The sequence below is a fragment of the Harpia harpyja genome, chromosome 12 (assembly GCF_026419915.1).
Source record: "Harpia harpyja isolate bHarHar1 chromosome 12, bHarHar1 primary haplotype, whole genome shotgun sequence".
In the NCBI taxonomy this organism is placed as follows: domain Eukaryota; kingdom Metazoa; phylum Chordata; class Aves; order Accipitriformes; family Accipitridae; genus Harpia; species Harpia harpyja.
In genome coordinates this window covers 24,996,624-25,014,145 of record NC_068951.1, presented here as the reverse complement: position 1 = coordinate 25,014,145, position 17,522 = coordinate 24,996,624, and the positions used below count along the sequence as shown (strand labels likewise).

The 17,522-nt window shown below is 38.6% G+C and overlaps 1 protein-coding gene across 1 annotated transcript in view; it reads left to right on the top strand.

The window, feature by feature from the left end:
* The window catches only part of CUL3 (cullin 3), a 58,719-nt gene extending 46,750 nt beyond the window's left edge, over positions 1 to 11,969 (top strand). The window contains exons 11-16 of the mRNA XM_052802980.1: positions 1,581 to 1,705; positions 2,043 to 2,139; positions 3,201 to 3,335; positions 8,357 to 8,543; positions 10,308 to 10,453; positions 11,155 to 11,969. Coding sequence (XP_052658940.1) covers positions 1,581 to 1,705; positions 2,043 to 2,139; positions 3,201 to 3,335; positions 8,357 to 8,543; positions 10,308 to 10,453; positions 11,155 to 11,286 — 822 coding nt within the window. The 3' untranslated portion in view covers positions 11,287 to 11,969. The remainder of the gene's footprint in view (positions 1 to 1,580; positions 1,706 to 2,042; positions 2,140 to 3,200; positions 3,336 to 8,356; positions 8,544 to 10,307; positions 10,454 to 11,154) is intronic.
* Positions 11,970 to 17,522: the final 5,553 nt, after the last annotated feature.

Sequence of the window (17,522 nt, the reverse complement as noted above, 5' to 3'; positions counted from 1 at the left end):
GTGATTTCTACAACTGTGATCCTGAAACTTCAGTTTGTTGGAGTTTGTAAAGATTGGATCACTTCAAGGCACTTTCCGTTAGTTCATACCATTTTTATGCTGAAAAGACATTTGTAAAATAAAGTGCTTCCAAAACTTTTTCAAGTCACAAACTGCTCAGTGCTCTGTATAATGTGTGTTGTGAGGCATTCTAAATTAATGCTCTGTTCTGGTCTGGCGAAGACCAGAAAAATTTGGGAAACGGTTGCCATCTGAACTAAGATGTTTCAGTTCCAGATAAAGATACTTTCTGTACCTTTTCGTCTGCATTGATGGCCCTTCCGTACACTTCGGCTGGAGGGAGAAAACTTTTGAAGCTTTTTTAGGTGATTCACAGATTAACTAGTTTTCTGTGTCTGAATGGCTGTTTGAATTTGTCTTGTGAGCCTTATGACATTGGTGATATGAAATTAGAAACACGGCAGTAATGTTGGCTACCGAACAACCTTTATATGGGTCTTTAAATATTTTTGCAAATTGTTCCTCTTAAACCTTAATGAAATTCAGTCAAAGGGATTTCTGTATGAGTAGCCTGTCACCAGTCTGTCTAGATTTTTCAGAAGTTTCCTAGGCACAGGTTTGTTGATGCACGCAGGCATTCAACACACACAATTCAACACACACAAAAACTCTTCCATAGTGCATGGAAATGCTACTCTGCTACTTAATAGTGGAATTTTCTGAGTTTATATGACAGTTCTTGACCTTCTAAAATATAATGTGCTCTATTTCTGTGTAGTAGGTTTGTAACGAGCTGGATATGGTATGCTTTGTTTTTTCTTGTCAATAATGTCCATAATCTTTTCCAATAATCTTTGAAGGTATTAGTTATACCTCCTAGAGCTGAAAGCAGTCAGTTTTACATTTAATAATATTCAGTTTAATTGAGATACCTAGTGAGGATTATGCCTCATGGGTAGGCAGATGTTTATCACCTACTAACACAACTACTTTATAGATCAGCACTTCAGTTGTAGAATGTTTCCTAACCAGTACTGAATATTTATAGTAATGGCTGTCTTTAGGGAAAGTGGCTAGGTTGTGTGTGTAAAAGTGAGTAACTGTTTACATTGCAGTCCAGAATGTAAGGAAAAGGACTCCCAATGGTTTAATATTAGATATTCAGTATTTACTCTCTGCTTCCAGGGAGTAAATTTGTAAACAGTTATTTTGAAACTGATATGTTTAGCAAAAACTGGATTTACTGTATGTCATCAAAAACCTGTTTAGAAAGAATTGTTACATGTATTATGAGTTCTGTTTATGATCACAGACATTTCATTGTTGGTTAAGAATTTATTTTGTTAAATTCTGTACACTCTTAAATGCCAGAGGGGAAAAATGTGGAGGATTTTTGGTGTACGATCTACTCTGATAGTGATGAATTCATTTGTCTGGCTTTGTAAAAAATAATGTTCATAGATATATTTCTATTTTTTTCTTAATCTGTGAAAATTCTATACTTTCTACACTGATACAGAAAAATGGTAAAACATGGTCTTGTTTTAAAATAGTGGATGTTTTCTTCCAATTGTCCTTAGGTCTCATTAGGTGGTGTTGATCTTACAGTGCGGGTCCTCACAACAGGTTACTGGCCTACTCAGTCAGCCACACCAAAGTGCAACATCCCTCCAGCTCCCAGACATGCTTTTGAAATATTTAGAAGGTATGTATTAAAACAGATTTTTAGGTAGAGGTTTTAAGAAGAAGCTTTCTGAACTTAACTTAGAGGTATGTTTTGCCATTAGAGTTAAAGATATGCTAGCATACTGCTCTTCTTCAGTTCATGTGAAAATTAGAGAATGCAATGGTCACATTATGAGGCTTGAGGTTTTGGGAGCTTTTAAGTAGAATTCTAACAAGAGCTAATGTTTTGAAAATGCAAAAGTTAGAAATTTCTTGAGAGTGTCCTTAATGGCTATGAGAAGTCTAGGTAACTGTTTAAAGCAATTTCCTCTTAAATACAAAATGTGAACTAAGTTTTCAATTTAATTACATTACAGATTTTATTTAGCCAAACACAGTGGGCGACAGCTGACACTCCAGCATCATATGGGTTCTGCAGATCTCAATGCCACTTTCTATGGGCCTGTTAAAAAGGTAAAGTATCAAGATTATGAAAATACTGTGGATTTCCTTACTTTTTGAGATACATTTATAATAATTTCAGAATCTTGTAAAATAAAAGCTTACCCATTGATAATACAAGAATAAGAAAAAGATGCCTTCAATCGGTTTTATAGTCTGATTCTTCCTTTGTAGCAGTTTTGGTTTTGACTTTTTTCCCCTCTCTAAATCTAATTTGAATGCATCACTCGGCATCATTTCTTTGTTACCTCATAGAAAAGTAGTAATTTTGATCTTGAAGGGACCTCAGTGGTTTGAGTATTTTGGGGTTTTTTGACTGTGAATCAGTCAAAAGTGAAATGAAACTTGTTTCTCTCTAGAGTAATTTTTGTTAATGTGAAAAAGTGTTGTTAAGCCAAGTTTAGCCTGCTTTTCGTATACAGAGTGCTAGCAAAGTAGACAACATTTTTTTCAAACATGAGAATCTTAGTAGAGTTTATAGAAGTACAATGCTTAATATTTATTTATACAAGAAAATAATTTGCTAGTGATTTAGACCAGTTCTAAAATGCTAAGCTAGAGGTAGTAATGGCATGATGCTTGGGAACATAGAAGGCAAGGCAAAATGAAAACAAAATTTTTATAACACTAAGTATTAATAATGTGCATTTGTGAGGATGTTAAAATTATATTACTGTAGAAAAAATATTTTGATTAATTTTAAAGATAAGAGTAAGAAAACTGGAGGATGGGCAAGTAGTGGAACAGGGGCCAGAGAGGTGGTGGAGTATCCATCCTTGGAGATGCTCAGTATTTGACTGGACACAGTCCTGAGCATCCTGCTCTAGATGGCCTGGCTTTAAGTGGTGGCTGGACCGTGGGACCTACAGCGGTGCCTCCAACCTCAGTCACCCTGTGATTCTAAGACAGCTACTGGAGAGACATTCTGTTTATGCCACCAGGCGTATGCTATTCTATCACTTCTGTAAACTGATGTCCTAGATAATTATTTCATCAACTAACTTTCATTTTGCCGAGGTAAAATATTTTGCAGTGGAGAATAATCTAATAGTAGCTTTGTAATTTTAAAATAGGAAGATGGCTCAGAGGTTGGTGTAGGAGGTGCCCAAGTAACTGGCTCAAATACACGGAAGCACATATTGCAAGTCTCCACTTTCCAGATGACGATATTAATGCTCTTTAACAACAGAGAAAAATATACATTTGAGGTAAGCATTATGGTTTTCTCACTTGATTTTAAGTAACTGTTTTAGGCACTTTCTTGTCCTCTTGAATAGACCTTTGAAGATCAGGTGCTTCTTATCCTATTTGAGTGTGGATCAGGCCAATAAATACAGCGAGCAGATCATTAGCAATACACCTGGGAAGCAATCCTAGGAGAGGAAATTATTTGGGAACAGAAGTTTTCAGAAATGTTGGAGAGCTGTGAGTGTGGTTATTCCTAGGCCATAGAGCTATAGAAAAGCTGAAGTTGGAATGCAGCAGGTGGCTCCATTTGCTCATTTTATCTTTGAGAAACTGGATTTAGAGGCCAAAGGGTGGAGAAGGGTTTGTATCCTGGCTTCTTAAACACTGAAGTGCTTAAATTGGCAGGTGGGAGTGAGCTGTAGGATGAATCAAAGAACTTTCATCCCTTCTCTGTGCTGGTGAGCCAGAAAGGACAATGAAGAAGGGCCAGATAGATTCTTAACAAGGAGACTAGAGGGGCATTGCTGGGAAAGGTTGAAGTGGGCAGCTAATAGACAACAGTGAAGAAGCCTTTGGGAGTGGAGGAGGATCCTGTGCTGTGAGGTTTGAGCATTGTATTGTTAATGTCAATTAATAGTTTCATTTTAGATGTTATCTTCTGTTTGAGAGAGCATTGGCAGCCTTGAAAAGCAGTATGGGTGCAGTTTGAAATGGTTTTCCAGGTTTTCTTACCTACTTTTGACTGTGCTATGCAGAGTAATCATTTGCCTTTTTATTTGGACTTTGTTTTCAGCTTATTTGGCATACTTCTAGCCTGTTAATAAAGAATGTTTCTTTGAAACGGTCTCAGTTGGGATTAAGAAAGCCAGGGTTTGATAAGAGGCTCTTAATAAATTACTCATAGTTCAAAAAAAGATTATTTTGGAGCACAGAAAGTCCTGTGTGTTGTGAAATCTATTGCAGGAGCTTTGAGTACTTTCTCTGCAGAAAAGTGGGGGGTGGGGACGGGACTTAATAGCTCATTTTTTCTTGAAGTTGGTGTTGAAATCAGGCTGGTGGCTACCTGATTCCACAAAATTGTAGGCTTTATGAGTAGTAGAGCCTCACCTGTATATGAATAAATAATACTTGGTAGAGTAGTGAAAAATACAATTTTTAATAGGTGCTCTAATTATAGTTTATTGTACTAAGACCAGATGATAGAGAAATATGTCCATGTGCTTTTAGGTTGTGTATGTTTTTTGTTTCTGGTTTGGGAGTTCTTACAGTGGGACACAAAGTAAGAGTTTAACTAAAACATTAAGAAGGCGTATTTGTTTGTTTTGGTTTCTTTGGTGAAGCACGTGGGAGTTGTCTTTAACTCCGGCCAGGAATGCTTATGAAAACTTAGGATCAGAATGAATTTTATCTTTGTTCATTGATTATTGAATACCATGATTAATTGCTGAGTGCTGGGCAAATGTTATTTCTCTGTCATATCAAATTAGTGCTTTTACTGCAATGTACTATGAGAGATGACTTGTGGTGTGTGCTTGTGTAAGCATAAAACTTTGATATACAAGTGTTTCTACAGATTCACAGCTGAACAGATTAATTTGAAGGTGCCTTCGCAGTTGAACAGACTTTGCTGTTTTGTTTTGCATTCAGTGTGATTATTAATTGCAAACTTGACAAGATCCTCACAGTAATCCTAACAGCCATTAAGCCATGTGATTGAGAGAAAAATGGGATAATGATGATACAAACATTATGCATAAGATGCTACAGAAACCTAAAGGATTATTGCATAGCAAAATTCCTTCACAAAAATGTATGAATTTATTGTATTCCTATGCAGCAATGTTTTATTTATATATGCGAAAGAACTGCTGGCCATATGGGTCTAGGTTAATGCTACTTGAATCTAAGAGGAAGGATCTTCATGCAAGCCTTCAAAGAATGCTATTTTTTTAAAAGAATTCAATTTCTTCTAATCAAGCCTCATCTAATACTCAACATATTTTTCTGTTAGTTTACAGTACCTGTCAGTATTTTAAAAGGTGAAATGCACAATTTTTTAGTGGTGACATCAAAAATAAGGGGAAAATTTTTTGTTCATTCTTTAGGTTTAACAAACAAATACAAATGCAATTGTAGTAGAAGTTGTTGAATAATTCCACAAAAATGAGAGATTAGAACTTAAAACTGGCTTACCTGTTTTCTCTTTTGCTGATCTCTGCTTTGGAAGATACACAAGTTGGTCTGTAAATAAGAATAAAAATCTCTTCTTTCTTTTTTTTGTCATTTCAACAAAATGACATGATGTTTTTCCTTCTGCACATTTTCCTTCTAATAAACTTTTTTTCCTGCTTAGAACTGGACAGAGGCAGTTCCATGCCTAGAATTCTCTCTTGTAGCCTCCAGATAGAGCTTACCTGGTAATATTTTTAGAACTAAGATTGTGTAATCAGTACTGCTCTTGTGCATGACTAGTGTGGTTTTTAAAATACGGCATTTATGGAGATGGGGGAAAAAAATCCATTTTTCACTGTTACATCAAATATCTATATAAAAATGTGTTTAGAAAAATGATATGCTACGGACCGAAGGAAAAAGAGAGCATAGGAACATCTGTTATCCCCATTTACATTCATAGCTACACTTTTTTTATCCAACTTGAGGTTTTTGCAGCCTTCTGAGGCAGCGTACTGCAGTGCAATTCTTTCTGTGGTTCTTATTTTAATGCTAGCTTATAAATTCTGAAACCCAAATGGTTTGCATACGTTAGTGGCTGAATTGGAATGCTACAGAGAGAAGTAAAATCAACACAGAAATACATAGTTGTTAGTATAAGGCTGTTTAGCATCAAAAAAAAAAATGGAATTCCATTTTAGCTCTTTGTTTCACTTTCATCAAAAGCAGAGTATATCTGTTTCCTTGTAGAAGTGACTTAGTTTTGAAAGCATTAATTTTAGGTGTTGATCAAAAATCAAAGTTTGGGAGCCTGCGTGTCACAGGCATTACATCATTAATAACCTGGATTTGGTTTGTAGCCTCAAGGCTACATTTACCTAAGTCCTAAAATCTAAGTGTCACCTTCCTTTTGGTTTGTTAAATTTATGCTGATCAATCTATTTCAGTAAGACTTTTTTTTGTGACCATGTAAAGGATTATAGTGTTTTGGGTTTTTTTTTTTAATATTACTTTGTGCCAGATCTGGAAAAAATGCATGAAGGTAGCAATTGTGTTTTAAATAAAGCAACAAATGAAGAAATAGTCTTTCTGTGAGCTGCTTGGGAAGAGGCATTTTGATACTGGCAAGTAGTTAAAATATGTGGATACATGTCACTTATTTCAAATACTATGAATATTTCTGAATGCATTATGCTAACAATACTCTTAAGAACATTTTAGTATTTCCCAATCATCCATAAGCAGTAGGTATCAAAAATTCTGAAATTTTTTAATTTTAGACTTGCTGATTGATTATTTTTTTTAATTTACCTCATTCAAATGAATTTGAACTCATGTCAAAAACACAATTTCACATGATTTCACATAAAGAAAACATGGTACATGTAATGTTGGGTCTATAGTTGAAAAGCAGGCATATTCTGTCTGAGCTTTGCCATCACAGAGACCTGGTAGTGAGATGTATACAAGATGCGCTGTAATTAATGACAGAGTCCAAGTAAAGGCCAGTATATCCATATTATTTTTATTGCATGTTTTCAGTGCTGCATAACCACAGAAGAGAGGCTTTTTTTTTTTTCTGGATTGATTTTAAGAAACTTGAGTACACTCAAGAAATAACATCATTTAATAGAACTTCAGAGTACAACGAAGTTAGATTTTTCTGTTTACAGTACTTTTAACACGTTCTTTATAGGTCTTTACAGATCTTAGCATTTTGGTCACTGGGAGTTGTAACTGCAGCTTTTAGCCTGAAGGTCATCAGTTTGACTTGTGTGCCGTGAGCATTAGGAATTTATGGGGACAGTGGAAGAGCTTGATGCTGCTCTTGGAACCGAAGGTGGGGAAGCTGGGAAAGCGACAGCTCTTGTGGACAGTTACATGTCTGTGAGGTTTATTTTTTCTATTTGGTAGTTTAATTGTTAGCTGCTAGAGGTCCCTCAAGAGTCTGAATGGGAATGTGAAATCAGAGTAGTCTGCAGTTTCCTCAAATTAGAAACAGGAAGAAAATAGAGATAAGGCTAAAATGAACTTCTAATGAATGGGAGTTTAATAAACAAGTTAGGTTTGAGGAAGCAGTAGTAGTTGGCCTACTCCTAGAGCACATTAAGGCATCATTTTGCATCCAGTATAATTTGCTTACTAACTCATGATCACTGGTGACTTACCTAACATACAGCTCTCAGCTGAACTCTTCAGAATACTGACAAGAGGTGCAACAAGTTATGTACATGTTTTTACAAACATTCTTCTTCAAAGTTCATATATTTGCTGCACTGGGGTTTTTCTTCTGTTTTACCTGGAGAAGTCCTAGCCAAGGGCATCTGGGCTGTAAACAAATTGTTCCAGGTTATTCAGAAAGGAGGTGTAATTAATCTAGAGTATTTCTGTGTTATGGTGAAACTAGACCTTGTTTGCTTCCATTTGTAAAGATCCTATTTTCAACGGTGCTGCTGAATGCAAAAGCATTTACACAGTTCTTTGTCAGGAATGCTCAGGAACATTATGGATGTTTTCCGTCACTGAGTTACTTAGAAGGTTTGGTTTCACTCTGTTCAGCAATTGTTGGAGACAGTGAACAAATCCTTTCAGCCTTCTCAAAAATTATAGTGAAATGAAACAGCTGGTTATTCATTCTGCTATTTTCAGCTCATACCGACTATTTTACTTGACAGAATTCACTGTCTGTGCCTTGACCCATGTGGATCATTTTGCATAGTACATATTGAGACTTTGCTACTGAATGAATTCTAAACTTTCAAGCCTCACAACTGTCATAGTAGTGTGATTTTGCATGCTTGAAGGTGGGCATTTTAAGCAATCAGTGCTGTTGTTTGCAAAACATTATAATTAAGATACTTTTCTTTAGGAAATTCAACAAGAGACTGATATCCCCGAAAGAGAACTGGTTAGAGCCCTACAGTCCCTTGCATGTGGCAAACCAACACAACGTGTTCTTACAAAAGAGCCTAAATCAAAAGAAATAGAAAATGGTCATATATTTACAGTGAATGATCAGTTCACATCTAAACTACACAGAGTCAAGATTCAGACAGGTAAGTAAGCTTTATATTCTACTGTCTTGCAGTCCCAAAACTGCCTTAAAATGTCAAATTATCTTTTGCGGGGTTGATGTTCATACAAGTAAGAGGAAGAGAGTAGTATTTTTTTTTTTATGATGATGATTGGTTGCATCAAAATGAAAATTTAAATATTGAGAAAAGTGTGGAAGTCATAGTTAAGCCTTTTACTTTACAAAATTTGTAATTATCTCTTAAAAGGAAACATTGAAAGAGAAAAAATTGAAATTAAATAGCAAAATTAAAAATATGCTACTGATTGATTCAGAAATAAGAAAATTGCCTCATAAGTTGCTTTACTGCTTTGAAATCGAGTGATATTTTTAGCCCGTGATATAACAGCCATTTCCAAGTGCCAGGTAGCTATAATAGTTTTGGGGAATGATTCGGGTTTAACAAATAAGAGAAGGTACAATACCACTGCATTAGCTCATCGAAGTGCTGGTTTGTTATACATAAGTAATGTTGGTACCTTTTTGTCTAGAAAGCTCTCTGGAAATAATTTCTGAGTTGTTAGCATTGCTGTAGATACACTTCATAGAGTGTTTTGGCAGATTAGTTCTTAGTTTTAGTACATCTAAAAATATTTTCTGACTTTGCAGATCTTCATATATAAAACATTGCCAGTGATGCTGTGTATTTTAAGTGCAACATTGGTAATTCACATGCTCTTTGTTGCACATAATATAACTTGTTGGGCTTCTGTGCAGCACGCTACGTCCAGGGATGTAAGCCTGTAAAACCCAGTAGTGCCTACATACATTACCTTGCACGTATCCCTCTGCATAAGTGATAGCTAGACTGTCTTCATGTGCATGCAGAGTGCTGTGATGTCAACACATTTGCCATGTCTGGAGAATTTTTCTGGTGAGCAGGAGCACAGCAGCCAAATGAGGATGTTGAGAATTCTCTGATTAGGGTCCAAGGCACTTCTCTGGCATAATTAAAGTCAACTCTGTAACAACTATTTAAGCTTTAGTGGAATTCTGCTTTTTCATTTCCACTCTACAAATGTCAGTGAATGGGGAATATGATTTGGGGTTCAAGATGGTTTTAGAGCAAATTCGATACTTGTGGTGTTATGTTTGTGTCTTATGTAGAAGACTTCTTATGTGTATCTCTCTAAAACTGATAAATATTTGGGGCTTTTGTGTGAAGAAGGGCAGAGGGGAAAGTGGTATAGCAGTGTGGGAGGAGGGCTTGATTATAATGATGCTTGGGTGAAAGGGTAAGAAAAGCTAGACATAAGGGCAGAAATGAAACATAAATAGAAGAGGAGAACAGAATACAAAGAATATAATTGAGTTGGGGAGGATAAAGTTGGACTGTTTCTTCTGACTGATGAACTTTTAAAGTATCTAACTAGTTTGTAAAGTAAATCTTCAATCCTTTTTCTATTTTAATTAATGGATTATTTGATATATTAAAGAGAAGAATATTTAATGGGAGCATGGGGGTTGGTGGTGCCTGTAAGCAGATTTGAGTACTGTTGAAATTTTAACATAGCAGTAATTAAATAACAGATTGTTACCTTGTCAGTTGCTATCAAAATATGCCAGAAAGTGTTAATATGTTCTTGTAGCTGCTCTTCACAGAAAAAAAACCCAAGTTTGAGAATGTCAAAACTCAGGAAAATATAACTTGATGTCTAGATGAAATAAATAGTGAAGCTAACACTTACACAATGAAATAAATTTTAATTTTGCTAACATACTTTACATTCTCTTTCTTTTCTTTAAGTTGCTGCCAAACAAGGAGAATCTGATCCAGAAAGGAAAGAAACAAGGCAGAAAGTAGATGATGACAGAAAACATGAGATAGAAGCTGCTATAGTTCGGATAATGAAATCTAGAAAGAAGATGCAACACAATGTGCTAGTAGCAGAGGTATACTCATACACAGTTTTGATATGGGCTGGGGAATTCTTTTTGCTTTTCCTGTTAATTCATGAAAGTTACATAGCTCTCACTAACATGATTCTGAAAGGCTTTTGAGAGAATGCTGTGTTTAATCCATCCTTTTTTTTACTCCCTGTGTATCTGTAGACATCTAAATCCTCACCCTTCAGTTTAGGATGTACTCATGGGTTTATCTAATTCTTCTTCATCTTAGTGCTATTCTGATGTTATCAAATTCCTTTAAATAACAGTTGGCAACAAAAAAACCACTGTACTTTAATTATTTTCTGCTTTGATCATGTTACTGACTGTTGGGTCCAGATTTGAGAGATTTGAGCTCTTAGCAGAGGGAGAAAGAGTCCTGCTACTCTTAACTCCTAAGTTCTGACAGCTTCAGGACTGGTATGGATTTTCCATTCTTGAACTCCCTTAGGCCTGTGAAATTGAGGTGATTCTCAGGTTGTGACCATGCCTCTGTAGAGCGTCAGTACTTTGAATCGTACCCAAAAAATGAGCAAGCAACTGATGGGGGGTAAAAAAACTGTTAGAAGTTTGCAGACTGCTTCTTATGCTTCATGGTTGTAGCCAGCCCTGTCTAAATATATTTTTCTGATTATTTTGGTCAGTTAGGATACTTGATGATCTTCCTTGCCCTGTGATCTCATATTGGTTTTGATCTTATGTTCTAGGTAACTCAGCAGCTGAAGGCCCGATTCTTACCAAGTCCAGTTGTTATTAAAAAACGTATTGAAGGACTTATTGAGAGAGAATATTTGGCACGAACACCTGAGGATCGCAAAGTATACACTTACGTAGCATAAAATGCGTTCAGAAAATTTGATTTATTCTTGGACTATACTCTTCGCATGAACTGGGAAGTTCTTTTAAATCATTAATATTAAGACGACCATCTCTTCTATTAAATTACAATACATGTTCTAGACCATTCAGATCAAGCCTTCTACTCCTTTTGAGAGTTTTCAACATCAATTGATTGAGCTTCAGGCTTTTCAACGTTATCCCTGTAGAGATCATCCTTACAATTCTTCGAGAAAATGTGAATGTGCCGCGTTTGTTTTCAATACTGTATGAAAACAGAAAAATAAAAACAAATTTAGAAAACACAGCTCACTTAAAAAAATAAAATTGTTGGAATTTCATTTCCCCAGATCTTCAGTGTTGATGTAAATGTGTTTCTGTAGTGTTGCTTAGCACTTCGCGCATTGTATAAGTTGGGTTTAAAAGAAACCACAACGGGGAAGGCAGAATTCCCAGTTATATTGCTCTGCTTCAAATGTTTCTTTAACTAGCCATGTTTAATTTAAATATTTGGTAATCTTTTGATGACCCAGGAAGACAACTTGAGCATGTTTCACTCTTCCAGCTGCACTCACTGTTCCAACAACATGAATCAGGAACTTCTGGGGGCTCAGAAAAGACCGTAATAATTTTGGCTTTCCCTTCTGTAATTTGAGTTCTTCTAAATTAAACTCTATATTGATTAGGTTTGTTCTGGTTTCTTTATAGGAAAAAGGAAAAGATTTTAGTGTGTATAAACTGTATAATAATTTTTGCTGTTGTACTCACTGCTGATGGTGGATTGTACAGGGCGATGTTTTTATTTCACTAAATGTAGACAAAATAAATTTAAAATAAATGGATTTAGTGTACACAAACACCTAATTCAAGTGTGTTAGAGTACAGGGTTGACAATCTTTTGGAACTAAATACTGTCCCCTGGGGAAACGTACTGGGATGATATTTTGTTAATAAACATCATAGATGGATCTGTAGCCCCAGGGCTTCCCATCATAAGTGCATATTTCAGGAGATTAAAGTGAAGCCAGCATGCACTATTTGTTTTTAAAAATGCATTTTAAACATGCAATAGAAAATTGTTACTGTAATGAAATTTTTAGTTCTTACACTGGAACTTTTTTCTTCGTGTCAGTGTGGCTGCAAAAATAGATTAAAAATTGCAGTTTAGTGGCATCATTATTCTCATAGTTAGAAATGGTTTGAAGTGTGCATTGTACTGCAGAGTTTTTATTAAACAGTGTTTCTGACATTCCAATGCACATATTACATGGTTTCTCTGCCATAGCTATTTTTCTGTTTTAATTCAAAATATTTTTTTTCTTGATTCACATTACTTTCATCCATAGATACTGAAAAATATACTTGGGATGGGCTTCCCAATACGTAGAGCTGTAGTTGAAACAAAAGAAAAACTTGGTTGTAGAGCATTAAGACACTGCCAGAGCATTTCTTGATTAGCCGTATTAAACAAATATGTGGTGGTGGTGTAATGTAGCAACGCGATTGGACAGTGTTTTTCATGATGTGTCCCCAATTTCACCCCTCTCCAGCCTGTTAAGATACAGATCCTGGCTATTGTTCAGTAGTAGCATATTTCTTCCAAAGAGGGACTGGAATTGGAGTGATATTTTAGCTTGACTATTCTGAAGCTTTTCTTAAGAAGCTTTACTTAAGTTTACTGCACCCCCCCCAACACTCACACACACACATAAGTAGCTTTTAAGTCATCAGAGGGGAGGTGGCTAAGAGACTTTCCTGCCATTGTTCTTCAAGAATTTAGCCCTAAAAGAAAACAGCTAGGCCATTGGCCATTCTAAAAATGTATTTGCTGACAGTTACTAAAACACCTGTGTCTCTGTACGGTATATGCAAAATTTCAATAGAAATGTAATCATTGTTTAGCCATAGAACAATACTAAATACGGGTTGGATGAGATCTGGGTTTTGGATTGTGCTTAAGTCATGAGAAACATCTTCCTCAAAATGGAACTCGGTCTTCCATGTATCAGTATGAAGGTTTTCTTTTATGTGTATCTTATTCTTTAATAGCATGAATGTTGTGATAATTGCATGTTAATGCTTTCGCATGTGCTTTTCAAGGAGAAATGGGTTCGCATCCTTTTTTCCTGTGAAGCTTATAGAGATGCTAATGTTGCTATCCATGACAGGAGGACTTTGTCCTTAGTGTTGCAATTGTACTTTTGCCGTGCATCAGCTGAAGCTTTCTACCTCTGGTGGCTTTTGTAAGTGCTGAGCCTGAACGTTCCATGAATGACTGTATACTTACGTGTTTAAGGGTGGGGGTTTTTACAAGCTATGTGGGCAAGAGTGTTTGCTAGAAGAATAACAGATGGTGATGGCTATCTTCAGTAACAAATACTAAGAGTATAGTTTCCATTTTAAATTTAATAGAATTTTGAAGACACTGTTCAGGAAGGGACTTTTGCTGAAGTCACCTTTTGGAAATGTGCCCTTTACTGTTGAACAACAACATCATGATACTGAGGATTTAAAGATGGAGAATGTGAAAACTCTGGTCAAAGAGAACAAGATGTCATTAGGACTCTGCTTAAGGTGAGTTTCATGCTCATGCCTTTACACTGTTGGTGTACATTACTGAGATTTCTTTTACAGTCCCCAGTAGAATTCTGCTGTGCCTTACCTAATTTCATTTTTGCTTCCTTTCTTAATTCCTACTTAAAACTTCTTTGTAATCTTGTTAAAATTTAATCAGTAGGATTGTACTTATGAAGTGCGATTATTAAGTTTGGCTTCCTTGCATTTATGTGCAGTTAAATACAGTAACAAGACGTAATAAACATGGAGTTTAATTCTTCAGAATTTTTAAAATTAAAAGTAGGTTTTGAGTTTTCTAGCTATTTGAAGATACATAGGCATGTACCTCCCTTGTAGACAAGTTTACTTTAAAGGGTCGAGAGTACACTTCATTTACCATCGTAACAAATAAGATTATCCTATGTATCCCTGATTTAGTTCTTGCTCTTTTCAATGTTAGCTTCCTTTACAGCTTTGATTTGCTCTTTTTGTCTCCTAGAATTAATCTGTACAATTTCCCCATTTGCTACAGAACAAACAAATGTTAAGCATGTCTGCAAAGCAGACTGAGTCCTGGATGCTAAACTACTCTTGAATGAAATATCTCTCCTTGCTCCCTTTCCTGAAGACAAACTTTGCCCCGTCGACCCTAAAGCTTTCAATGTAATACCTTCTGTTCTTGTTACCTTTGCTCGTTGTGAATTGGCAGCTGCCATAAGATTTACATTTCTGGACTTGTAAAAACAGAATCATTACACTAAATATTCTGGATGACTGAAGTAATTTTATTCACATGTGTTGTAATCAAATTGTACAGTACCTGATAGGTGGCACATATATATATGGTAATAGAGCCTGTCATGCATGCTTTAGGGGATAAGCTTACACAGAGATGGGGTTCCCGTTTTGGCAAAAGTAGCAAAAACTGGAACTACTTGTGGCCTCTCGTCCTATGTCCAGAACTGGCCAGAACCTTCATAGCTCAATCAAACTCCTGAACTCTGTGTTGTTAATCAGTGGTTAGAGGCGAGGTGGGCTCTGATCGTTAGCTCCCAGTTCCTCGGAGCCTCTGTGGATTAGAGCAAGGATTTGACAGTCTAGAACTAGGCTCACAGCAGTGTGCAGAGCTGATAAGAGGCATCGTCTTGTGTCTGTACCGAAGTCCCATTTCTGTTAATAATCATTTTGATATCTTGGATAGTAAATGAAATAACCAATGTGCTCAGTCTGAAGCATGAGTTTAATGGCTCTGTCTTCTGGAGTGTGTCATGTGAAAAGTTTGTAAAATGCAGAACTTGATATTTATCCAGTTTTCAGCTGGATATATGTAAAGAACAGGAGAGTAATTCACCTAACTTGCTGTCCTTCAGTATGTAGGGAAGTGTTCATAGAGTGTGCCCACAAACTCGATTGAGTATTCTGAATCTTTCAGCTGGCTTTATCCATGTTTTAACTCTGTACTGGGCATGGCAGAGGTGAACGTTACTGTAAAAATGTAAGGATGCTGTTTTAAATTAATGTAGTGGCACAGCTTTAACAAATGGCCGCGATAAACAGGCGGTGCGCAACAACACCCACCCACATCAGTGCAACCTGGCTTACGTTTTGTGGGTATGGTGGTCTCTTTCAGAGCAGCAGGTCTCCCCAGGCGCACTGCGGTTCATATGTTTGGTGTAACCTTATTGACGTGACCAGAGCTCTTGCTGCAGGAAGGTACTGCTGTGATGGCATTAGTATGTGTCAAGTTTGTAAAACAGCTTCACTTCTGTCAGGGTCCCGCTCTTCTCTTCATTTCTCCTCCAAAACTGGAACTTCAACGGGGAGTGAGTCCATGGGAACTAATGTGTTTAATATCGAGACGAACATGAAGTTTATGGATAGGAAAAGACGTAACATTTGAACTGAACAGCAGTGATGTTCTATTAATTATTCTTTCTCCTGCAGTTCAAAGCTTAGCTTGCGTTCCAGGTACAACAGACACTGAGGAACCCTCCGATCTTAATGACTGCTGTTCTGTTCCTCCTCTTTGAACAACATACTGCTGCGGTTCACTTCATTTGTGTGCCTTATCCTTCAGATGCTGGCAAAGCATTGACGTTTGATCTGTCAAGCTGAAGCTAAAGCAAAGGTGTTGCAGTGTATTGTGCACGCTCAGGGAAGAAATGTTTAGGCAGCGGAGTGACGTGTTTGCGGCGAGGGGCTGTTGCGCTGTCATCGCAGCGTGTCAGCTGTCGTGCAGGTGCAGGGAGGAGAGCGCATCTCTGGGGAGGGTAAGGGAGGTGCGCAGTGCGAAACTTCCGAGATCGTTGTGGTGGGAGTTGCCAAGCCCTGCGCAAAATGGGCTTTTAGTAACTTGTATTCATCATGTATTAAGATGGTAAGCTGCGCTGGTAGCTTTGTGGCATCCTGGATGACTTCCAGCGAGAAGTAAGTATTACCAGAGATGCCTCTTCACCAAAAAAAGCAGCGTCTGCGGTACAAAAGCGCTCTGAACATCAGAAGTTGTGACGCTGGTAGAAACGGCGCCAGCGAGGTCGCCGGGACTCCCTCCGCCTGTGCTCCCAGTCTTGTCACAGCTGGAGTTGGAAGGAGCGGGGGCCGCGGCGCGTCCCCGCGGCGCTGCCGTGAGGCCCCACGGCCGTGCGGAACGCTGCAGCCTGCCAGCCGCCGGCGGGGGCGAAGCGTGGCCCTGGGGGGGCCGCTCGGAAGCGCAAGGGCGGGCTCGGTCTCCGCCCCCGCGGCGGGGTGAGGGGCAACGGTCAAAGGCCCCAGCCGGGCCGGCCGCGGGGCGGGGCGGGGACGCCGGGGCCCGGCCCCCTCGCTCGGGCTGTGGGAGATGGGACGCCGGGGCCCGGCCCCCTCGCTCGGGCTGTGGGAGATGGGGGGAGCCCCCTCCAGCCCCCCGGCAGCCGCCGCGGCCCCCGCTGCCCTCGGCCGCCCCGGCCGCCCTCACCCGGGCGCGTCCCCGCGCAGAGGCGGTGCGGCAGGGCCCGCGGGCGGGGCGCCGGGGGGGGGGGGGGTATGTCCACCGGCCGTGGGGGAACGGGGCGCTCGGCGGGCGGGGAGCGCCCCGCGACGGGGGGGAGCGGCACTGCCTGCCCGGTGCTCGGGTGCCGGCTGCTCCGCTTGCGTCTGCACAGGCTCCTCCATGAGCTTTCCTTCTTTCTCTCCCGCTCCTTCCCTTTCTTTTCCTTGCCCGCAGTAAAGCTCTGTTAAACATCCAGCAACGTCTGCTACAAGCTGCCTGTACAGTTGCCGTCTCGAAACTTTGAAGACCGTGTTTTGGAACAGCATGGACGGGGGCAGGAAAAGCAGCTTCTCTTCCCGTTTAGCGTGACGTGCTCAAGGACGAGGCAAACGAGTCACGTACGCAACGTCAGGTGATGAAACAAAATAGTGTTAGGTCTGTAAATTGAATCTGAAAATCATGAGTTTTCAATCTAGTCAGGGGACATCTTTTTAAGTTACAATGCCAGATTTTATTTCTTGCATGTTTCTTACAAGCTGAAAACACTCTAAGACATCCAAAGGCCACGAAAAGTGTACGGATTAGTTGGCAGTGATAAATATATTCGTTATGCTTATCATTTATCTTCCCTTCCATCTAGCATAACCTCCTCTCCGGATAAGTGTTACGGAGTTGGGGTAACCTATGAGATGTAGCATGTACTGCGAGTCTTGT